This window comes from Tyto alba, unplaced genomic scaffold (genome assembly GCF_018691265.1).
Source record: "Tyto alba isolate M040663 unplaced genomic scaffold, T.alba_DEE_v4.0 Super-Scaffold_40, whole genome shotgun sequence".
Taxonomy (NCBI): domain Eukaryota; kingdom Metazoa; phylum Chordata; class Aves; order Strigiformes; family Tytonidae; genus Tyto; species Tyto alba.
This window is the reverse complement of record NW_024881316.1, coordinates 17,097,851-17,123,390: the sequence shown is the minus strand read 5'-3', so window position 1 is coordinate 17,123,390 and position 25,540 is coordinate 17,097,851. Positions and strand designations below refer to the sequence as shown.

The 25,540-nt window shown below is 38.8% G+C and overlaps 1 protein-coding gene across 1 annotated transcript; it reads right to left on the bottom strand.

Annotated features, from left to right (window-relative positions):
* Positions 1-221: 221 nt before the first annotated feature.
* On the bottom strand, positions 222-25,128 carry SLC17A5 (solute carrier family 17 member 5). Its single transcript, XM_042803311.1, has 11 exons — positions 24,834-25,128; positions 21,231-21,427; positions 19,563-19,796; positions 18,969-19,056; positions 16,147-16,233; positions 14,750-14,868; positions 13,716-13,874; positions 11,099-11,231; positions 9,294-9,441; positions 3,517-3,607; positions 222-1,926 (listed from the first exon to the last, which is right to left on the bottom strand). Exons 1-11 carry the CDS (start codon positions 24,892-24,894, stop codon positions 1,789-1,791), a joined length of 1,455 nt encoding a protein of 484 aa, XP_042659245.1. The 5' UTR covers positions 24,895-25,128; the 3' UTR covers positions 222-1,788.
* Between the last annotated feature and the right edge of the window lie 412 nt (positions 25,129-25,540).

Genomic DNA, 25,540 nt, shown 5'->3' with positions numbered 1-25,540 from the left:
AGTACAAATTTCTGTAAACACAAAGTGAAATTAATCCTTTTAATACAGTATCAGATGGAAGATAGTACTCACCTGTAAAACTAGCCAAGAAACTTCTGAAGCAGGTAATTTTCCAGGAAAATATTAACCACCCCTTAATCCAGTCACCAATCTTGCTCAGCATACTTTGAGAATGGTGTTCTAACTTCAGGAAGAGAGTAATTTTCAACAACAGATGCACATTGAAGTATTAATTCCATTTATTGTGGAAACACTGGAGACAATATAGCTTTAACATACTCTTACTGAACAACCACTAATTTAATCTGAACTTCATACTGTTTATTGTGGAAATGCTGCAGACACAAACACAGGTTTAAATACAGTTCCACCATCAGAGAACATGACACTTCAAGGAAGGTCAAACCAAAGTGGCTGTTAAAGCTAAAAAGAAGAGGCAGATGCCATTTCCTAGAAATGAAGGAAACTAGGCTCCACTGGAGCAGCTTTAGTACCAGGCTTTTCTTTTGGACTGGTGGTAAATGAAAAACCCAGAGCCCAGTGATTTTTCTTTTTTACCTGATTGCTCCAATCCAGGAATCTTTGGCACAGGAATTTTCCTTTGCTTTGTGACTACAAGACTGTTCAGCCATTTGTCTTAACAAGGCCACTGTTTTAACAGACTTCATTTAAACCTACTGCGTGGCATTTAATTGCATGTTGCGCAAAGGATGCTCTTGAGTGTCAAATTCTATGTTGATAGACTAACAGCATCAGGTTATTGCACTAGTTCTTTTTAACTCTACTTTTATCTGAATAACAAACAAGGCTGTTAGAAAACTGATTTTCCTCCTTATTCCCTACACTGGCCTTATTTTATTGCATTTACACTGGCAAGCTGACAAATATATCGACACACAAGAGGAAAGAATTCCACTGCATTGATTCAAAGAGACAAAAAAATGAACCGCTAAACTGAAAGTTATTTTAAGGTAAGCATGCAGATATTCTATTTCTAGTTCACTCTTGCGCACTGCCTAGATTGAAACCACGGAGTTGCACTGCTTCTTCTTTGCACAGAGGAATAAAAATAAGGCCTATTTAAAAAGCTTGCAGCATAGAGAACAGTAACACATGGCTTATTCTGTCAGTCACAACGGTACATTTTGCTTCCTCATTGCTCTGTCTCAGTTGTGAAGCAGCATTCATGAAACGGGGAATGTTTATATATTTAAAACTTGTGCGTAAAATAGAACAAAATTATGTGTGCGTTTCTTAGACACCAATTAAAACACTGACAAAATAAAAGCATTATAAAAGACTGTAGAAAAGTAGAGATTTTCTAGACTTTTAAGCAGCAAAAAACCTATCAATCTCATCTTAGAAATCAAAAGTTTTTTGGGTGCAATTCTTTGTATGCCATTCCTCCTTACAGTGCTACATAATCACTTTGCTTTTTCCTCTCATTTTTCCATATCAACAAACATCTGCCTACACATTAATTCAGAAAATATTAATTAAAAACTGGAAAGAACTGGAGCCTAGCACACTGATTTAAAATGGTATCTCTGATGATATATTTGATATCAAGTCCTAGCATGAAACTATTATATTTAATCCAAGTAGTTTCTTGTTAGGGAATAGCACACATACGCTGTCAAATTATTTTCAGTACAAAACATATAGAGATAAAATAGTTTAACTGAAAAGCTCTGAAGACTCCTAGGCATCAGTGGGGAAGGCACTTTTCCGGTCACATAATCCTAGCACATTGGCATTCAGCACAGCTTTGGTGTTTCAACATCTCCTTCAGTTTCTATGGAAGTGATATCCACTGGCTGCCCAGTCCTGAACTTCTCCACTTGCAAATAATGCAAAGAAAATTGCTCCAAATAGATTAATAGAAGCAGCAATATAGAAAACAGTCTGCCATTCTCCCACAGTATTCTGCCAAAAGGGGGAAAGAAAAAAAGATGCAGTCAATTTGCAGCTCCACACTCAAGAAAAAGTAACTTTAAAATCGATGCTACATGCCTTGCCTAACTAAATGTAAATGCTATTCAGCATAATTTCATAGCAACTTAAAAGCATTATAAACATAAAAGATCAAATCATGAGCATAGTCAACTTCAGTTCAATAATACAGCTTACACAGTCCTATCAGAATTGCATTAGACTATCTGAATCAGTTTATCATCTCAGATGCAGAACCTTCAAATCAAAATTCACATTTGCATGAAGGCTGTACACTCACAGTGATTGTTACCGTAAGGGGAAACAGCAGCTTGCTTTCAAGTCAGGTGATCCAAGAGCTGAAGTGCTCTGCACTATGCAGTAAGCTATTCTTAATGACTACTATGCAGAAATTCCAGAATCATAATCTTTTTAGACCAAACAAGGTAGATAGCTTTACTCAGATTTCAAGAGGAATACTCTAAACTCTGTTATTTAAGAAAGGCCTTAAGACATAGGTAACACAGAACAGTGGTTTGTTTGAGTTTTGGATTTTTGTCTTGTCTTCTTTTTAAATAAAGATGTGAAGTTTTTTTTTTTTTCAGTTCCAAATGACTCTATAAAAAACTCGTAAACCATCTTACTACAAAAACAGAATAATACCAGAACAGTGCATTAGTATGGGGAAAAAAAGCCAAACAAAACTTTAAAAAAATCCTACTCAAGATGTGTGGAATCACTAATTTGTTTGGATTCATGTATTAAAAATAAAATGAAATTGTTCATTAAGGAAATCACCCACTCCAAAAATTCAACTGTACCGATAAAATTACTCCCCCCATCTTCCTTTCTTAAAAGATCTTAGAATAATTCATATAGTTGAGTTAAAAAAAAAAAATTAAAAAAAAAAAAAAATCAAACAACTGCTCGGTCCCTTTTTCTACTCCAAATCACTCTTTAAACCATCCTAGAAGTCAAATCTAACACTGTTCAAAAGTTAGGTGTCTTGTGAAACTAACACAGCTTAGAATGTCATAATCCTGTAAAGTACATACACAGGGATGCATTATAAAAAACACACACTTGAGTCTAGTTTCCCACTCATCTGACAAATGCTGACCTTACAACTCAAGGCCTCATGTGAGAGATCAATTTAAAAAAAAAAAAAAAAAACAAACAAAAAAAAACAACAAACAAACCAAAACCAACCAAACAAAAAACCCCAAAAACCCAAACAAGAAAGAACTTGTGTTAATTTGCTAAAATAATACCACAGCTGTCTCATCGACTTGGTACTCGAACAGAGTTTTACTGTGATAAAAATATATTCATTTTAGTCCTAGAGAATATAAGGGGTGAATCACTAAAATTTTGAAGCCCTACACAGGTCTTCAATTTTACCTTTATTTTCCTGATCAGAATCAGAAGAATAAAGGTGAGGAATGAAGTCATTCAGAGCAACAGAACAGTACAATTTACACATATAACCCAGATTTCATTTAATGACTGAAGACTTGAGAAGACAGAATTTCTATTCAGTGGAGATAAAAGTATAATAACTGAAAAAATAGCAAGCAGACTTACATTATGAGTAAGGTTCTTGGCAATAACTGGTCCCACCATTCCTGGGATAGTAGCAAAAGAATTTGTGATCCCAAGGAGAATTCCAGCATACCTGCAAGAAAAATCGTTATCACTGCTTATTAACTTATCCTGCTTATCTGTCATGTAAACAATTTTGCCTACCCCGATCACATAGGCCTCACCTTGATCATACAGCCAAATTAAAACACAAATATTCCAGTGTGAGTGGCTTGCTTTTATTCTAGTAACAACTCACTGACAACTTGGTATGTACATTTTTAGGAACATGGTTTAGTGGTAGACTTGGCAATGTTAGGATAAGGGTTGGACTCAATGATCTTAAAAATCCTTTCCAACCTAAATGGTTCTATACATCTCTATTTTCCAGAGGCTAGTTATGAAATTTAACTTAAATTACTCATGGCTTTGCTCAGGATCCATAATCCAAATTCACAACCCCTTTGCTAAGCCACAACCAAATTGTAATGGAGCCATCAGATAAGTTAGAAGAGAAACACTGCATGCCTTGGAGTGGAAATACAACAAGTATGCCAGAGTGCTGTCTGGCAACAGTAAGAGTTGGTTCAGGTATCATTGGTAAAAAGCATCTGCCAAGAAGGCAGTATCACCAGTGTGGATGGATATCCCCACTTACACTACAGAGCATATGTTCCAAAGACCTGAGTTCAGAGCACTGTGGCAATCCTTCTCTTCAGCTTTCTGTGGGCCAAGGCCAAGGTGAAATGGGTCTGATTTAACCAGTTCTGCTGACTGCCATTCCCGCAGCTCCAGTCTGGGCTTCCTGTTCCATGAACATGTTGCTCTGTCACAGACGTGTGCATGCACATGCACCAGCAGCCGTAAAAACTTGCTGGGAAAAGCTGGTAACTTGCTTAATATCTGAGTCTCAGCACTTCATCTCTAGGTAATTAAAGATCTCTCCCATAGGAGTGTGGTAATACTGAAAGATCATGTTTGAAACTGTACCGCAAGCGCAGACTTGCGAGAGAGACTGAAGAGAAGCAAGAGCTAGATGTTCTACAGCAGAGCTCAACCTTCCAACCACCAGAGCATAAATCCTCGTGGTTTATATTTTCAAGGTGAATTTGCTGGCTGAAGAAACATACAAAATACTAGTATTTGCAGTTTACTACAGGAGAAAAGAGTTATCTCCCAGTGATCATTCTAGGCTGTTTAGAATACTGAAATTATTTCCTCACCAATTTTAACATGAGAGAAATGTAATTTAATTTCTAGAGAAACGCATAGCTTTGACATTTACCAAAACAGGAGAATTCAGTTATACAGCACTGTTACAAAAGGTTGTGATATCTGTATCCCGTCCAATGATATTAGAGAAATGTGAATTTTTTCCTTGAGAAAGCATCAATTATGTAGCCTACTATTTGATTTTTTTCTTGAAAGTCAACACTGCGTATCAATTTAAAAGCATGGCAATGTATTTTAGACTGGGCTCCAATGTCTTAATTAAAATGATCCTTATTACTTACAAATGTAGCATGTAGTCTTCCTATATCAAAAAGTGCTTAGAATTAATAGGTCTTTATGAAGCTGAATGTGAAAGTGTAGAAGTTTCCCTTAGGCAGATAAGCACGCATGGCAAAATTCTATTTAAAACCTTCAAGTAGAACCAAATGCTTTTTGTCTTCAACATGTTTAAGCACTGCAATACTGCTAACACACACTTTTAAAACTAAACATAGTTTAATAGTTTCCCTCGTCACCAAAGATATTTGGCAATCAATTGCTGGCTAAATGCCTCTGGTTATGCCTAGTGTTTCTGACACAGGTTGCATTCTTGATAACGCTCACTGTTTGATGCAGATAACTGCTACGCCACTCCCTCAGCACAGCAGACTCCCATATGAAATGGGAAAGCAAAAAGTGACATATCTGTAGAACAAGACTAATTGTAAGCTACTGGTCAGGTTCTTATGGCATAGTGGCGATAAGCAAATACAAATCAACTTGCAGACCAGTTAAGTAGTATAATCAAGAATAAAAAACAGGTATGTGAAGTGTGTAGTGTGTATCAGAGCTACAGGAATATTACAAAGGTTTATGGTAACAGCAATACTAAAAATTGTAATCATGGCAACATATTAATGTAGAAAGAGCTAGAATAGAATACATTTTCCCCACAAGAACAATCTTGTCTCCCTCTTGTCCTGTCCCTGCTCTCTCCAATTCAATATACTGATGGCATAATAAACACGTTAGAAACCAAAAACATGTAGCAAATACTGATTTTCCTTCAGTATCTGTATTTTCATTCACTTTTTTCTCTGAATACAATAATTATTTCTTTGGTATAATGCAAGTTTTACTAGCAACAAGGGGGTCTCAGCTATTCTAATCAGCATACTTTTAACCAATTAAAATGGGCATTTAAGTGCATTCTGAAACTGCTTTGAATCTCTTCTGGTTATTCTAATCTTTCAGTAAATTAAAAAAAATATTGAGCTCTGGGTAAAATTTTAACAGAGGTTTCCTTCACAATTTTATGCAGACCCTATTTTCAGATTTCTACAATTGTCAAGCATTTCCTTGAAACTGTGAATGTTTGCCTTGGTCATTTCATCCAGCAAAGTTCAGACAGTCACAGAAAGTTAAGTGGGTGGGGAAAAAAACAGGCTTCTTTTTCCTCTCATCTTAGATGGTTTTGTAATTCTGCATTAGAATAATTTTTTTTTCTATGACCTTTAATACAAGAGCATGCCCTTTTCCGTCTTTGTCTCAATTTGTACAGATTTGCCCTGAATTAAAGCATGCATGGGCTGAATAGAGAATCACTGATTTCAATAAAACAGCATCCACCCTAACCATGATTCCATCCAGGGAAGTTTTCCCACATATGCAGCCATTTGTCTCTAGTAGAGGCAGTGCTGGGCCAAAGTTCCTGAACTATCAGCAAGACACCTGCCTCTCCTGCACCCACAATCAGTATGCTCCCTTCAACCCATCTGAGAGGAAAGAAGGGCTAGAGGAACCCGTATGGTTTAAATGCAAAAGGAATAAAAGCAAGACTTCGTCAAGGGCAAGAAGAATAGAGTGGAATTTGGTCAGAGGGATCAGCATTCATCACATGGTTCATGTGGTGAATCTAATTATACCTGCTGATATGTATCAGCATCATGCCATATGATTTTTTTCTTGGGGCTGTTTTCAACACCTAAAATACTATGTATACTGTAACATACAAATTCACCCTTGAAGTAAACACATTAGAAATGCAAATTGAAGTATCTCTCAAATTAGAAAACACACACAACATCCTAGTTCTGGAAACCTCAGCCATCACCTGCATACAGAAGTTCCTTGTGCATACGCCTCAGAGGCACACGCAGCAGTTGCTCAATTTCCCTTTTCCTGTGACAGCTCTGTTGCATTCAGTGGACAGCATGAATTGTAATCACATAATGAGCACCATTTAATATTCTGTTTCACTTCACTTGCTCAATGCATGGACCCAAGCCTTACTTTCTGCATACTATTCAAGTGTTGCAAGTATAATTTTAATCATCCCAAACACTTTCCAGTGGAACTCTTCACAATACTTGTTTATTTTCACAATACTCTTGAGAGATGAGATGACAATGTGAAACCCATCCTATAGATAGGAAACAAAAACATAGGACAAGAATGTATGTGCCTACTGGATGCTTGATTTACAATCCTCAGGATCTCATTTTAAGAGTATTTAACATCATTGTTCATATATTCAAAGCACAGCTCCACTGACTTCTGTCCACACTGAGTAATACCATATTTGCAAACCAGACCTTAATAGTATGAAGAGGCATATGAAAACAGACAATAAATCTGCTAGGCTTCAATCTCACTGGATCTGACATAGCTTCTCAGATGAGATGTTTAAGTTTGGACTACAGCTGATGCAGACTCCTTTTACATATTACGGTAGTCTGAACCAGTCTCAAGAAGTCCCCATCACTCTTCCTAACTAAAGAACTCTTAAGAGTCCAAATTCCTAAAGCCAGAGGGTATGAACATGGTTCTCACAGATGATCGCCCTAGAGTCTGATCCAACTGACTTACCACATGCAACCTCTGTGACAGAGCACTGAAAAGACTGAATTCCCAAGAGCTATGTTCAGCTACCTTAAACATGTCCATTCTTTTCTCCTGTAATGCCCTGCCTCAGCCATCATGTGCTCTCCAACTACTACAGCTATGCCGTAGAGGGTTTAGGAATGAACGCCAGTCTCCCCTTCTAGACAACACTCAGTCATTTCTAGAGCAGGATCTATCCTGTACACTGAGTAAAGAAAAGGTCCTGTGCAGGGACTATTACAACAATGACACAAAGACTAATTTGTGATGTACAAAGAAAAGGAGGCAAATCAAAACTGCACCGTTATCCAAGTTCTGCCATTAAGTTACTTACAGTAGTAATGTCTTTTGACATTAATGCTTGTGTTTTGTATTTTTAAATACAGAGACACAAAATAAGTAACTCCAACTCCTGGACAACATTTTACATCTTTAGGAAGCTAACTGTTGTAGTTCTGCAAAGCTAAACTTGAAACAGAAGTTGTATAATTGTCCCATAACACCACAGATACACTGCCTTAACTACATCTTCTAAATTCATAATTCTACTGGATTTAAAACAAAGTGCATCACAGAAGCTATTCTTACTTACTTATTCAATTCACAGTACGAGCTGTTTATAACTGGCACTGACACCTTCCCTCTTGCTTGCTAACTAATCTCACCCGCCAAGATTAATTGGGCTCGCACTATTTCATATCCATCTGTTAAGTCAAAACTTGTCCATCATTGTGGACATGACCACCATCATTCTAATGGCCAAAGCCTGGATACCATCTTCAGTTTGGACCTGAGGTCTCCCCTTTAAGTAGTCCAGATCTTAAGAATTTTCTTCTAGGTAACATTTCAACAAAATGATTTCCCCTTTCACTTAAAGTTAAACCCTTTTCATTTTGTACATTAGTACAGAAACTCTCTCTTCTTTGGTGATAAAGTCATTTGACCCTGCTCATACCTAAGTGCTACTGCAAACAGGTAAATGAATGACAAAGCAAAGTACTCGACATTTACCACTGCAAAGAATGCTTATGTGAACTCTCAAAAGAATACACATACTTCCATACTCTTTGGGAAACTGGTGGATCTATCAGATTCTGAATTCGTAACACATTGGAGAAATTACAGCCCGAGCTCTGACTTTCCATTCTTAAAAGTCAGTCATTTAAGAGCAATTGTACCTACCTGATTCGTCACTTACTGATAACAGGCCACCTACTCATAACAAGATTTTGATACCAGTATATAGAATGCTTTTCAAATACAAATATTTGCCTGTATCACAGCACTTAAATATGGTAATGTTCATGCTAAAGGTTGATAGCTCTGAAAAGTTTAAAAGAAACACTTAATTGTATTGTGCTGTTCCAAAAATACTGTCCCATTAAGATTATGAATCAAATAGGACAAAACACTAGTAAATATAATTACAGGAATTATATCATTTATTACTGCAGGATCAAAAATTGAAATTTTCTAAACTGTTGTTCATATATTCTCTGCCAAACATGCACTTTTTGCAAATACAGCACTTAAGACTGTAAACCTGAGGCACTGTTAATGTTCACACTACAAATCTGTACAGCACATGGTCCATAGCTAAATCTCCCAGGCACCCCCAGCAAACAAAAAAAAGAAGTGGTCATAAATGTATCACATGCACTGACAATAGTTTCAGCAATACTTACGAAGGTGCTATGTCCAGATGGTTGATGCTGTAGCCAGATGTACTAAATCCTCCTAGTGTTGTCGATATGGTCAGAAATGCAATAGCCAGTGCATAATTGCAGCCTATGAATCCAGCTGCTACTAAGAACACGGCAGGTCCAATCATTCCTTTAAGACAGAAATCTTAGAATCAACGGACTTTTAACACTAGAGGCTCTAAACTGCGTATACATTTTCTGTGCAACTTCCACCACCACCTAGCGTGCAGAATCCATCACTGCACTACATGTATTACAGTGGGCCTGTGAGGAAGAACAGATGGGTTGCAAACCTGTTGCTACCTCAGGGAATGGTAGCCACACCTGAAAAATCTCACTCCAGCTGCAAAGAGCAAACTTCAACTAGATAAAAAAAAAAATAACAAAAGTCAACACATACCAAAAGTGACTTCACAAATTAAATTTATTTCTTTTTATAAAGATAATAGAAGCCACACTGACACTGGTAGGTGAACAGTGAACTGCAAAGAAATTATCCCCCATTTAACTCTCCAGGTTTCAGGAACAAACACTGATATCTGCAGGTCATGACAAAGTAGAATTGGAAGGGTTCATACATATACATACATACATATATATATATATATATATATGCATATTTCTCCTGCAGACACCTTCTAGAATGAGTTTTATTTTGTGTTTACAAGACCTGAATGTCTGGTATATTTATACTGGAGCCTGCTGTACAATTTAGAGAACCCTGGAGAGCTTTAGAGATGATCAAGTACTGGAAACAGCATAGCAGCCATCATGAGCTAGTGCATGCTGCTTCCTCTCTGCAGTCAACTTTGGTATCCATTTCCCCGTAGTAGAGCCCATTTACGTGACACCATCACGATCTCTGTAAACAGCTACATGTACATGAAGCCAACCTAACAGTCCTGCTTGTCCTAACACAGCAGCATGCTTTGCCCTCAGTTGTACATACTTGGGTATGAGGCCCTACAGTAAACTGGATCACCAAAATGGTGTCAGCTTAAAATAAAAAGTGCTTGAGAGTTTATTGTAAGAACTGCTTTAAAGAAAGCAATTGAATCAGCAGAATTGAGAAGGCAGAAAGGATGGGCATACATCAAGCAGGCTACAACTTGTGTGCACCCTGTCCCTAATATCTCTTTTTTTTTCTTTTTTTGTCTTTCCCCTGCCCCCTCTTTTAATTAGCAATCAACTTCTTCCTTTTGCCTACTGCCTTTTGCCACTTTTCATTAAAAACCTGATCTTGCTGATCTCTTGGTGATTTCAGATCATCTCTTCTCCAAATTAGTCAAGACCATTTTGGATTCTATTTGGTCTTCCTGCCCTGGTAGCAACTGTAAATTTTGCAACTGTATTCCTATTCAGCTACTTAAGTTTTAAATAAAGAAAACACTGAAGAACACGGGGCTGGGAATAGGCTCATGAAGAACAATATCCCATCTCAGATTGAGAAAGCCATTCACAAGGTATCATTCTGTCAAGCAGTTATCACCACTTTAATGGTGATTCTACCTGACCAATTGTTTAATCAGATTGCTTGTAAGAATGATGTATCTTGACCTAAACAAAGCTTTTGGCAATCTCTTATTGTTCTCTTATCCAATAGGTCTACTTTTTTTATGGAAAAAGATAGGATTTACTCTTGACAAATTAATGTACAAATAAAGCTGCTATCAAGCCATGTACAATCCTGCCTAATCTCACAGAGGAATGTCACGTTACTCTCACAAGCCTTTCACTTTTCCCAGGTTGATACTATGATATGTTCCACAGATAATACTTGCACTTACCTATTAGAGTAAAACATTTGCGAACACAAACAGTGGACAAGTTCTGTTTTTCCCGCAAACAATCAGCAATTTGCCCAGACAGAATTATACATAACCAGCAGCCAAAATAAGGCAGGGCAGATAAGAACCCATTCTGTTAAGGAGATTAAAAAAAAAAAAGAAAAAACAACAAACAACCAGTTAAAACACTGAAATGACAATTCAATATGCTGAAAAATCACTTGTGCTGGAGCATTAACAGAGTCTGAACCAGAGGTGTCAACACCATCCATCCATATAACTATACTTGGTATTACCATAGGAGAGAAACCTAAGGATAGAAAAAGCAAAGCATTTTAAAGTTACCAATGTGTAAACTCTCCACTGCATGACTTAACCCATAACTACCAAGGCAGCCAGACCAAAAACTCAAAGGTTTAAATCAGCAACTGGGTTCAGAAAAAAGATGACTATACATGAACGTATCTTGTGAACATTAACCTGATCATACAAGTTTCCAGAAACAGCAATTTCAAGCAGGACAGGCTATTGAGTGAGTTAAAATAACCTGAATCTGTAAATATTGTTCAGAATTTTGAAAGGTATATGGAAGCTCAGGGATTTGTACTACTATAACTCTTCAGCATCACACTACACCATATCTGTCTGCTGAAACATCTCATGCTGGCTGTAATCAAAGACAAGATATAGAACTAAGACTTTCATCGGATCCAGGCTGGACATCCTACGGCCTCAAAGCAAAGGTATTATTCAGGACCTGACACTACTTATGCTTAAGCCACTTGTTAACTCCCATTACTTTGAAGAAGAGCTGTTTAGAAACTTCTGCCTGATTCTGCATGATTTTCCGATAAGAGGAAATAAAAAGTGCTACTAAACTGCATAAGTTTACAGCCTTTCTTTACAATTATGGATAATTACTGATAACAGAGCTGTAATTTGATCTCATCTGTGATTAAAAAAAGGTATTTTGACAGCTATTGGATAGAAATACACTAACATTTATACACCATTATAAAATGTGTATTTGTCAAAGAAGCATCAAAAACTTCCCTAGGAAATTTACTTTGAAATGAGACTAGAAACACCTCCCCACCTGAAATCTACTTTATCTGCACTCAAACATGCTCCCTGTTGGGCTTCAATGCTCAGTTTTCAAAGGCAGTAAATAAAATTTTGAAAAATAGAATATAGTTTTAGTAATAAAACAACATCTTTTGAAGCACTGTTCAAAGACACAGCACTATTTTTAACCAATCCCTTTATTATAGGGTGGAAATTGTTGGACTATACAGTAGCAACTGTATAATATTTTAAGCAGTAATGCAATTTCCATCTAAATGTGTGGCAACAAAGTTAGTATAATACTACTATGCAAGCTTTTTTTTTTTCTTTTTTTTTTTTTTTAATGTTCACAACAGTCAGTACTCTGTCACTCCAAAAAGAAGAAACATAATCCAGAGAGATAGGAAACCGCTTCACAGAAGAACCTGTTAGCGTTTAGTGCGATGGTGTTTTGTAAAACACATACAATCGAGGGCTGTGGCAGCAAATTACTTTCCTAGAAGTTTATGCAGGTATTCCCTAAAGAGGCACAATAAGGAACCCAACCAGCAAATTCAGCTAGTTTTTTCCAGCCATTTTGCAGCTTGCTCTACCACAACCTTCTCTTCTAATGCTGAGATTCCCCATCTCTTCCTCCCAAGATTGCTGGCATCATCTCTTTCTTTCATGGCATGTGTCTTCAGTTTGCTCTAAACCAGTCTTGTGTTAAACCAGGAAAAGACTATGCTAGAATTTCTGAGCACCTTTTTACTTGAGCTCTACCAGCTTCTCCAGGTAAACTACACTATCACTGAAACTTTCTCATTAAAGAAAGACCAGTATAATCAAGTAATTACTATAAATTATAATGTTCCATACCCCCCACCTCCATGATTTTTCCCTGATGAATAATTTAATTTGGAAAAAAAAAAAATCCTTTAAAAGCACTATATCTGGACCTTAAATCCAGTTTGTTTCATCCTACTTACCTTACTAAAAAAGGTATCTTACACCTCTGCTGCTCACTGAGGAAAGGAAAGTGAAAATTTGGAAAGGGAATCAACCAGACTGAAGCTTCCCTCTGCCCCCCTTAAAATACTTTCAGAAATGCAACTTGTCCAATGATTTCCTTAGTTTTATTTTTCTTTAACTGGAAATGTTCTCCTTTATGAGTGAGCAAAGTAGTAGATAGTATTTCAGAAGCCATAAAACAAGCTATAAAATCTGAAGAAATCATACAACCCATATAACAGAAAAAAATATTTTTATAGTTATTGTTTTAAATCAAAGCAGTTAAAAATAGGTTACAGGCATCTTCAAAAGGAAAAAAACGAGCTCAAAAGCTAACATTAAGATAAATGTCAAGTAAGTCCTGAAAAAAAGTGGAAATTACAAGGTAGGCAACATTTCTGATGCATCCACATAACTGCGGGAATTTATTTTACTATTTCCCAGTTATACATTTACATTCCAAGGTTCTTAAATAGGTCCCTCTATTCTAAACAGCAGGGAATATCTCTGTTATTTCATTCTTAAATAAAACTATAGTCTCTTTCTTCTAAATTAATCTCACCTCCTGTGCATCAAACCGCAGGATCTCCTTCATGTATGTGGGCAATAGAGTAAGAAGTGTATAGAAAGTCCAATTATAAGAGAAGTGTGCCACAACAATAGCCCAGAGTGGAAGGGACTTCAGTATAGGTCTCCAGGGAACAGATTTCTGTGTAGAAAGCTAGCAAGCAGGGAGCAGAGAAAAAGGGAAGAGAGAGTGATCAGGACATCTATAGGAATATTTGCTAATTACAGTGTTTTGATCCTACCCCCATCTATGCTGACCATTCATTCTTAAGGGCACAAAATTCGCCTCAGTTGATAGATGAAAGTCATCAGCAGTGAATGAATTACTGTGTTCAGTTCTCATGGAAGGTATACTAATGTATGCTACTGCTCTGCTGCTTATTATTGCAAAGTAAACCATTTACTATTATATTTTGCCACCAGAATTTCAAAACATATGCCTGCCTTTGTTGAGATTTGTTGCCTCATGCTTTTACTATAAATGATTAAATATTTAAAGTCACCCCTCACATGTTTATTTAGCTGAATCTTTTCTGCTCAATCCTAGATATTAACTTTAGTCTCTCCACCAGCTTCACATGTTGTAATACATATCCCCAATAACAGGAGTAAACTCTTATGTGCCCTTTAGGAACTGGCTCATTAGCATTTTCAAAATGTTTTCTCCGTAAACAGTAATCTCTTCCTTACTCTAATAGACACATTGAAAAAATGTTGTAAAATGTTGCACTGCAAAGTTTAAAGATATTATACAAGTATGAGTCTAGTATAAAGAGAAGTGACAGACTTGTTTGTCTTTTTATTTAAAAAGCACCGCAATATCTGTGACAAAAGGCATTATTATAAATGCTGTGTTTGATTACTGATTCTCACTTATACAACTGCGCTATATTTTTAATTTTTTGACAAATTCTGCCTCTCTCTCAGATTAAGGATGTTTAGAAAAACATCAACAGAGCACACACTAATTACAATATTTGTGGTTTATGTTCTTACTTAAGTAAATACGACTACACCAAAGTGCTGTACCTGATCTTTTAGAGAAGAGAGTATATATTCTCTTTCAGCATGAGAAATGCTTGTGTGAGTTTCTGGTGTATCACTAACTAACCACATCCAGAAGAAGAACCATAATACGCCCAGTGCACCTGTTGTTGGGAAGAGATGGGTGGGGAGATAGAAAAATAACGTTCATTAAAAGTATATTAGAGTATTTGGAAAAAAACTTCTAACTAAATCTTCTGAGAGTGTTATTCACTCAATATAATTGCTTATGTTTTTATTTCTATCTACTTACAAACAGTAGTTCACCCGAGTGGCTTAACAATGAACATTTAGAGGTAATAAACAATAAAGAAGACTAAGCAGGCAAGTGGGGCTTTTTCTTGGGTTTTTTTTTGTTTGTTTTTGGGTTTTTTTTGTTGTTTGTTTCCTTACACTTGGAAGTGCCTTATACAGCAAGAAAGTTGCGTACACATACATATTCTATTTTTATCAGTCACATGGAACAGCCACAAAGGATATGGTTCATCCAGAGGAAATGAAAATTCATATTAAGTTTAAATCACAAAAAATATTTTGTGCGCATACACAGAATATCACTACATACAGCCTAACTGATGTAAAAATCCTCCTCTTTAAGCCAAACCCCAGAACTATCATTTGAAAAAAGGTAACTTTTCAACAGTCAGTCCAAATCAACTGTACTTTTATATAACATTGTAACTTATTTCATTTTGTCCAGGTCTTTGTTTTGAACCCTTCTTATTTATACAAAAATTGAAGGTGGTTTTGTTAAGGAAAGCGTAACACTTGTATTTTATTCCAATTCTCCCTTCCCCATATAGAATAAGAAACGGCTCAGACATGTAAATAGACCTATAAAAAGCATCAGTTAGATCTATGACATGCTATTTAGAAAATATTTCTGTGTTTGAGCTTCTTCTAGAATATAACTCACAGTAAACATGCTATGCCTTGCATTTTGGGCATTCCTTCAGGGTTCTCTCTAGCAGTCACAGGAATTTTCACAGAGTTTCCATTTAAAGCAGCAGTAACATTTCACATGTTCTTTCATTCAGAGAAGAAGTTTGTTCCTGGGATTAAAGTTATTAACTCAATTTCACACTTCAAATAAGAAATTTCAGCCTGTTGTTTCCAAGTAGCAGGAGAGTTAAGAGCATTTGACTTGTACCAGCTTTTGTCCAACTCAGAGACAGCTTTGCTCATTGGAAGCAAGGCTTACATAGCTACACACAGGAATCTACTTAGTTTAAATATCTCTAATTTCCCAGGAGGAATAAAACAGGAATGCTACATGTCAGACACATTTTTAAAACTTAAAATAAGTTTTTTAAAAAAGCATACACCATGTGTTTAAAAAATAATATGGATTGTACTTTTAATAATTAAAAAAACCTACTTACCAAATATGTAAAACACATAAACCCAGTTCATATAGTAGCAAATTAAACCAGACAGTGGTAGAGAGACAACAGTTCCCAGCTGTGAACCTACCAGAAGAAAGTAAAACAAAGTGGAAAAACAGTAATTACATCTCCTATAGACTTCACAAACCAAGTGGCATTTCACAGTTTTTTTTCTTTTCTTTTTCTGTAATAAATCATGCACCACCACGAGAGGGCTGCCACTTCACCTTAAAGAAACACAGGCACAATAAGCTGCAGCTCCAAGTAGAGAGAGAGACACAAAGCCCTAAGCATCCAAAATTACATTCAAAAAGCAATAAAACAGGCATTTTTGACATATTCATCTCCAATAAAGTGATGGCTTTAATACATCCAAACCAATGCAAATTAGGCATCTAGCACTGCTGCAAAACAAGAGAGAGCTGATCACAGTATAATTAAGGACTCAGAAGGGGGAACGATATTCTGACTCTGTATAGTCAGCTTGCATTTCTCACAACTCCTACTAGCTCCACAGAAACAGGAATGCTAGAAACAAGAGCCAGAAGGCATCCATATAACCAGCAGGTTCAAATCTCGTGGTCCGTGAATTTGACAGGGTGTAGAATCAGGCAAGGAAGAAGGGAAAGATGAGGAGATTGCAGTTCAGATACAAGCCAAAAGTGGGAAAAAATATTCCTGAATAAATATTTGCAAAGGATGGCAGGTTCCCCCTCCTTCTCCCTGCCCAAATCTAAACCAGAAACCCAACCCATATTATTTACATACTTAGGAACTCTACTGGTGATAAATAGTAGACCTTGTCTCTTAATGTTAGTTATACGATCACTTCTGCAAACCTAATCTCAACTCAGAAAACATTAGATATGTTGATACACTGCTTGCCTAGGTGGAACCTTCATGGAAACAGTAATTTTTGAGGCAGAAAGCTTCAAGCACAAACAACAAGAACACATCATGCAAAATACAAATCAAAATAACAACTATATATAACCTCAATCATATGTTCTCTTAGAAAAATCAACATGATCATGATTAAATAAGCCACATATCACATGACTGCCAACCATGAAAATGTGGGGAAAAGGAAACACTCTGATAAGTTTGCACAAGATGCCCTGTTCATCCACGACTGCTAACAACTGGCTGTTCAAGACAACAACCTCCTCTCACTAGTACATTAGCATATAGTATCACAAGACACAAGACGACAGCTTAAAAACTCTCAATTATTAAATGCAGTAGATGTCAATCCCAACTCTGTGCTCTCTGCTTAACTGCTGTGCTGGCTCTGACACAAAAAACATCTTTTAATGCAGATTTAATTCACTAATAAGGCAGAAAACAGATTAAAAAAAAAAAAATAAAAAAATAAAAAGCTTTCTGCTGCATTAGGTGGGTTAAAGTGGCTCATGGAAGGGTTTGACGAGTGCCTGAAATAGCACAAAGGAATGAGACACTTGGCTGAGAGGGAAGTGAGGAAGTAAGGATTAAGGCTTCATTCCTGCTGGCACAAGTGAGCCACCAGAATGACTTAGCTGCTTGAGAAACTGTAGCTGCAGTTTACGTGGTATAGCACTGTCTTCTTGATGAAGCCCAGGTCAAATAATAAAGCTGTAACAGACTAACAAGAGTAAAACAAAGCATTACTTCACTAAGTGAATGCAAAGTTTGTCATCCTCAAGGAAATAATATCAATTTTGACTAGTAAATTTAGAAAGCTACATTTTTCACCTGCCCCACAAATACTTCATTGAGCAGCAACTGACCAATAAACCCCTAAAATAGACAAAGGCTCAGTGGAGATGGCCAAGAGCAATGTGTCCATGAAGCTCAGGGAATAATGCTGGGTATGATTGACTGCAGCTGTTGCACAGAAAGCTGACTTTATCTCAACACAAAGGGGACCAGAGGGTGGCCTTTGTTTTAGATAAACAGCTATGTCAGTTGAGTGGATCAGCTGGTGGTGTAAACATTCCTCCTGGGGTTCATTAAAAATGTGACTGTCTCACTGAGTTTGCCAGACCAGCATGAGGGGAGTGAATACATGGCTCAGCCCAACATAACGTGTAAAAACTAAACAACTAACAACAGAATTTCTAAGATAACAACAGACTTCAACCCACGGGCTCCCTCCAGATGAGGGATTCTCAGCATCGTGATGGTGAGCATACTAGAGACCAATAATGCAAATATGTGTTGCAAATGCTATTGCTTTGTTAACTTACATTTGTACTGTGCTTTCAGTGTATTTTGTGTCACTCTGCTGAATCAAAATTCCTGTGTAACATCAAATATTTTAAAACATATACATCTGATATCAAACATCACACCTTCCAGACATAGAATTTCCAAGAGAATCTGGTCAGGGAGTATTAGACTCTGACAAGGAGCTCTTGCAGCAATACCTGGTACCTTGGACATTTTCTTCTTTGAGTTCCTCCAAAAACACTTAAAAAAAGCAAGAACCAAACACCACTATAATTGGATTCTGCCTCAGCTTTTTTTGTTCCTAATACTAAATCTCCTTTATTTACAGTATCTTTTATTCATCAGCTTCACAGTAACTCTTTGCACCACTTTATACCAAAGTTAGATTGAAGGTTATACTTAGCTGCAGATCAATACCTTTTCTCAGGGTTATAAAAGCCATGAATAAATGAAGATAATGAATGCAAAGCAAGATTTAATTCAATGTTATGCTTTCCAGATTAAATGTTGATTAAAACGTATAATATAAATCCCTTTGATTTAAGTCAATCCTCCATGTTACTGCAGTAAAAATGTATAATCTCATTATCAGCGTGGGAATTTCTCACCTGCATATGAAATACTAAGGAGCTTGCTGCGTTCCAGTGGAGGAGCCCAAGAAGACCACATTGAATGCATAGCTGGAAAGGTAACACCCTAGAAAACAACACTTCATTCTGTTGAAATGCAGCAATTTAAGAACTCACTTCAACTTTGCATGTTTCAAATCGTATTTCATTAAAAAGCAGTAGTACAATCTGTTAGCTTTTTGTTTAGCAAGAAACCCCTTTTAAAAAAGTGTGCAAGGCACGAGAATAAGGAGGCGGAATTATTTTCTCCTGATGTTGATTCTGTTTGTATTCTTGCAGCTTTTCCAGTATAAACAATACTGGTTTGAGTTCCTGGTTTCTGACAAATGACAAGGGATAACTCTAGTTTTGTCTCAAGTGTCCTTACAAATAAAACCCTATTTTTTATTCTAAAAGCTTAGGCTAAAATACATGGCAAACTTTTTAATTACTCAAAAAAAATTAAAACTAAGCTACTTAAAGCAAAACAATCCATACACTACTTCAGCATACCAACACCCACAGTGTCTAATTGCTACAATTTATTAATAAATTATTCAGATACATTTTCAATCTAGAGAGAAAAAGGATTACCTCTCCCAGTCCTTCCAAGGCTCTGACAGCTATGAGGTAGCCAACTCCCAGGTTTGCAGCCAAGGGGGTAAGCAAGGTGAATACAGAGGTACCAAAGATGCCGAACCCCAGCAACAGCTTCCCTCCAATTTTGCTTGCAAGATATCCTCCTGGAATCTGAGTAATGATGTAGCCATAGAAAAAAGAACCAAGGATCCATCCCTGAGTATCAGCATCCCAAGAATACTTTTGGCCCTAAAAAATACAGACAAAATGCAGCAAGTTCAAAATAGCCGTTTCTCTAACTGTATGTTATATAACATTGATCTATTATTTAGTCCTTTACAACTAAATTACAAACCTTCCATGGCCTCTTCCCTAGGGTCTCCTTCCTCTACACACATCTATACTGTAATTGAAGTTGTGTTGAAAGCTTATTTAGGCAGTTTACAGTCTGTCCAGAAATATCTGGCCCAAGTATGCAAATCATCACAACGTGCAACGTACTGTGTTTGGGCAGTCATCCTTTTTTGAGTTCTAAGCAACTTGGGTTAGGTGACACAGGTACAGACTATGTAGTCTGCATGAGTGTGAATTCCAATTCTGTATCAAAGTGTGGACATTCTGTCATTCTCTAGAAAACAGCTTTTCCTGCAGAAAATGTACAGACAGAAAAGCAAACAGGGAGATGCAGATGCTTAAATTTAATATAAAGAAACAGAGCAGCCAAGGACAGGACTCACAAGGGTAGGTTGAAGAATGGGATAAGCACAACAGAGGGAAGATTAGTTTAGCAGACAAAGTAACAAAAGCAAAGATGATCGAGATAAGGAGCCTGAAGCTATAAAGGAAGTCAACAAGACACAAACTGTTGCCCAATAAAGTGATTTTGAAGTTTGGGATCATTTCCAAAAGCCCAATTTACGAGCATCTAAATGAGCAGCATACATTTCACAGAAGTGATGAGACAGAATCTTATTCCCGTAAAGTTCTCAATTATAATTTGCTTGTGATAAATAATAAATGACCTCTAAACAAGCAAACAAAATGAAGGCAGCAGGATGGCAAGAGTGCTCAGTAATAAACTTCAATTATAAGATGAGATCTATGCAAGTCCAAATTCACAAAGTTGGTGGGTTTGTTTTTTTTTTTTTAAAGCATTTTTTCATATTCAACAGTTCAGTTAAGAAATGTTATTTTAAGGATTACTGGAAGGGAAGTCAGAGATAAAAGATAAAGACAAGAATCATGACCTGAGAAAGATCAAGGAAATGAGGAGGAAAAATACTACACGTTAATTTGTAATTAAATTTCACACCATTGAGACTGTACAAAGAACAGGCAAATATGGTCAGTGATGTGAGCTCTGATGCAGATATAACAGTAACAGTTGATCACTGCCATATAAAACAGAGTCACAGTAGATCTACAAGGTCAGATTAGCCAATTTGCAAGGAATAGCACAGAAAGGATGTACATAAAGAAACTGACCCTGAGCACTGCACTTCCAAATAATCTAGTCATTTAAGGCTATTATTTTTCAGAATAGCTTTAAAAGAACCACTGAAAAGGCCATCTGGTAAAAAGTAGCCTGTTCTGTTGTCACCTAAGCATGAGTCATCAACCACAGATGTCTATTAAAAACACTTTTACATGCTACATTACAGGACAATATGTTTGAGACCTCACCGTTGTGTTGCGAGGAACATTTATGGTGGAGGAATGCTCTGGACACACACTAGAAGTTGTATTCTTTGCTATGCTTGTATTAGGTTCTACCATATCCACCAGAGCAACGCTTAGATTCACACGTAATGCGTACAGGAGGAAGAACCCAAAAAAGGCCAGTAGTGCTAGATTGTAGCGAGCTGAGCAGCATGCAGGGACTGAAACGAGAGTAAATGACAAATTTTGTTTTTAACAGAATCTAAAAAAGTAAGAACAACTGATAAGCAGTTTTTACTAATAATCTCAGAAACGCATGGGTAAGAAAAAAATAGGGAAGAAAATGAGCTAATTGTTCTAGTCTTAAGGGGTGTATTCAATAAGGGTAGAGGCTAAATTGATGGTAGGAAAAGAAAAAAAAAGCCCAATTTTCTACTGATGTGCAAAACAAATGTAACTCTGGGTTAGACAGCTGGTAGCTACCTGGCCAAGTGTGGGGACTGCAGTGAAAGTGTGTGGGGTGTGGTCTGTGGAAATGGATTGAGAAACATGGTTTCAAAAGTCTTCTCCAAAATACAGCAGTATTTATTCAAAGTAGAACTTCACACTAAAAAAAGCCCAAGATTAGTGGGAAGCCTGTCATATAGGTGAAAACAGTTCAAGAAAAACAGAGACCCTTAAAGTAGTTTTAAAGAACAGTCATTGAGATTCCAGGCTGTTTTCTATGACAAGTTTTCCTTCTGTAAGTTTGCTTATAAAGGAATATGCATTTGCTGATAGCTGTCAAACAGACAAAACTAGCAGAAAGGGGAATGGCAAAAACTCTGGTGGCACTGTGAAACACCAGTAGCTTCCCAGTATGCCCCTATTCTGCAGTCACCATGCAACAACAAAGTTGAGAAAGGAAAATCAGTCTTAGATTCAGCATAAAATCCGTATTGTGGCATTAAGTCGACTCCGTCAGCTGTTTAGACCCAGATATCAGGTTTTGCACTGTAACATGGCAGCACTTGGCAGAGACCGTTCATCAGTACCAGGAGACTCAGATCAGAGTTGAACTGTAACTTGGCCAGCACATCAGGAGTAGCAATAAATTTTGTATCTATACAAAATACAGTTTACAGCTCTGCAGATACTCTTTATGAACTGAGAATGCCCGGACCTACTGAGCAGAAATGTCAAATTGTTGAGAAACTACACGAAGAATCTGCTGAATTTACAAATAGCTATGGGGTGGAGTTTTCCCTCCCTTGTGAGGAAACTATGATGCTAACAGAAAATGTTATAAACTGGGTGTCTGAAACTCCGGGAGGGTTGGGGATCAGCACTTGCAGATACTACATCAGTCTACAGCAATCTCTTCTTTCTTTGACTATTCAGAATTCAAATGATGAATAGAACAAGTATGTCTATGAAAAACAGGACTGAGTGGAGCTTCATCTGCTACTGCAGTATGTCTCTTGACAGGATTCTCCAGTCTGCAGTAAGAAGCAAAAAGCACGCCCTGCGGACAAGCTCTCTAAAGATCCTTTCTGGTAACCTCCTTGAAACGAGGAATGAGCCTACATGATTTTGCCTTTTTCAGTGGGGGGGGAACTAACAGAGAGACTGTATTTTTCATTAAATTAGTAGAACTTTCCCATTTTTGAGGTCTCTAACCCTGACCAACTTTATGTCAAGTTCATTACGGCTGTGCAAGTTGTTAAAATTACACAGAGAGGCTGTATTTTCTATGTTCATTTAGTAAATGAGTAATAAGTGAAGCTACTGTACAAATACGCAAAACACCTTCCAGATCTGCAGTAATTGCAAGTCTTGCCTCAGCAGCATTTAAAAAAGGCATATCTGATTTTTAAATGACATGAAGGAGAGCAGCCAAGATTTTACTGCTTACTTTAAAAACAATAGTCACCAAGAGAAGGAAGTGCTTGCTACACCAAAACTAGTCTAGCAGCTTTGTTTCCTTTATTGTTGTTTAAAAAGCAATTTGCCCTAAGTAGAAAGTGTATAGTCATATAATTTATAACAATGACTATAACTACAGGTAAAGCTATTTAGCCTTTCCACTGCCTGTATTTGCTGGGGTTAAACAATAACAGAAGGCTGATGAAGTAACCCTTCCCTGGAAATGCAGATTAACTGGAACATCCACTACTCTTCCTCTGGAAGCCTCTTACTGGCATACACCTTGTTGGGAGAGCAAGCTCCACAAAACAGATGCGCAAGAACTTAAGATCACCAATGTCAGATTTTTTAAAACCGTAAATAGTTCGTCATAAAAATCTAATAAGCATGTAGATCTGCAAGTCTGAAACAAATGGCTGCTAAATTATTACTTCCCTGTCTTTCCACTAAGTGCATCTGCAGTACCTGAGGATATCAGATCAGGTTAACAGAACAGAACATTTGAGAAGATTCCAGATTCATTTCAGTCACCCACCTCTTCAGGAGGTTGCCATAATCAAAGAGATACAGACATTCACCTGCCTAAAGTTTAAGGCAGCTAACCATGATGTTCAAGGTCTTACCTTGACCAGTAGTCTTTGGTCCTACATCTGTACATAATTCTGATTTCAGGGGCATATTTTATAATACTGTAGCTATAATTGAACAAGATTCTTAAATTGCAGTTTAAAAAAACGTCTGTGCTGCAAGTTGTGTGGCAGTTAAAGGAAGTTGCTCTTCTGCTGTATTTTTCCTTGTGGGCGAGATGAACCACCTCAATTGGAGCATGATGCATTGTGCAAACTTAAGAACATATTGCTTTAATAACCAACCTGAAGTCAGATGTCTCTCTGGCACTTTTAAGTCATTTTGTTAGCAGCCCCTCTTACTGCAGTTATACATTTCCTAAGTTGGTTACAGAATTTTTGCAAAGCATACTGAAGAAACTTAAAATCTTACTTTATGGTTTGTACATTCGAGGAAACAAAACAGCACAGACAACCCTCTAAACACATTCGCTCTGCTGTTAAGTCCTGACCCCGTAACGAACCTCCTCTCCTATAATTACGTTCGTGCCTTCTTCCACCTTCCTTCCTCCCTATACTCCCATAACGAGCAATTAATCTTAATCAAATTCTGCTTTAAAATAGAATTCTGCAATAACCTCGGTGGACCCCAGCAGTCAGTAAGAGTCAGGCCGGCATTTAAACCGGAATTACCCACTTGTCTTCGCCGAAAAGACACCGAGCCACGGGCCGTTATTTACAGGCGAATTAATTAAGCGCCAGGGCTGCACGCGCCTGTTCCCCGCCACCAGTCCCGAGGACCAAGCCCCGACCCCTGTCCGGCCGCAGGACGCTCGCTGACACCTCCGCGCCCGCGGCACCAGCCGCACCGCACCGCACCGCACCTCAGGGAGCGGGGCGGGCGGCGAAGCCCCGAGGCCGCGGAGACGGGCGTCACCCTGGCAGGGCGGTGGGGGGGGGAACCGGCCACCGCAGGGACGCTCTCGGCCCCGGCGGCTCCACGGCAACGCGACGCCGCGACCCACAGGGGAGGCGCCGCGGCCCGGGCCCGCCCCGCCCCTCACGGCGCCGCGGGGCTCCGGGGCGGCGGGTCCGCAGCGAGGCGGGATCCCGGTTGGGCACGGCCCGCCGGGGCGGCTGCCCCTACTCCTCTCACCCGTGCCGGGCTGGGACTCCTTCAGCAGCGGGGTGCGGTCCTCTCCCGCCTCGGTCTCCATCTCGCTGTCACCTGGGCCGCGCAGGGAGCCCAGGGCCAGACTGCCGGCCGCCACCGCCGAAAGGACGGGAGCACGGCTCGGCTCGCCGCGCCGCAGCCCGCCCGCCCCGTTTTTCTCCGCTCGGCGCCGGGCAGCGGCGGCCTCAGCCCCCCGACGGTCATGTGACGGGCACTGGCGGGCGGAAACGGCCTCAGCCGCGCCGCGGCGCCGCTCCCGGCCTGCCCTCGGCCGCCATCTTTGGTGAGGGCAGGGGCGGTGACGGCCCGCCCACCCTGCATCGCAGGGGCGGTCGCTCCCTCCGTCCCTCCCGCGAGGCGGGCTGAGGGGAGGGCGTTGGAAGGCAGCGCAGCGACCGTTTGGGGAAAAGTTCCTCGTGTTTGGACAAACCTCATCAGGCGAACCGCGCCTTCCTTTCCGCAGGCCGCCTGGCGGCAGCCGCGGGGGGAAATGGCGGCTGTGAACGTGTCGCGAGCGGCTCGGCGCGGGGGCCGAGGCGGGCAGCTTCTGGGGTGGGCGAGGTGTGACCGCCATGTCCGGAGCGGGGGAGGCTCCCAGGGCGGGTGTCGGGGGGGGGGGGTGTTTCTCTGGAACTGCTGCAACGCCCACAGCGGCCTGAGCTGCGTTGTGAGGGTGACTTGCGGGATGT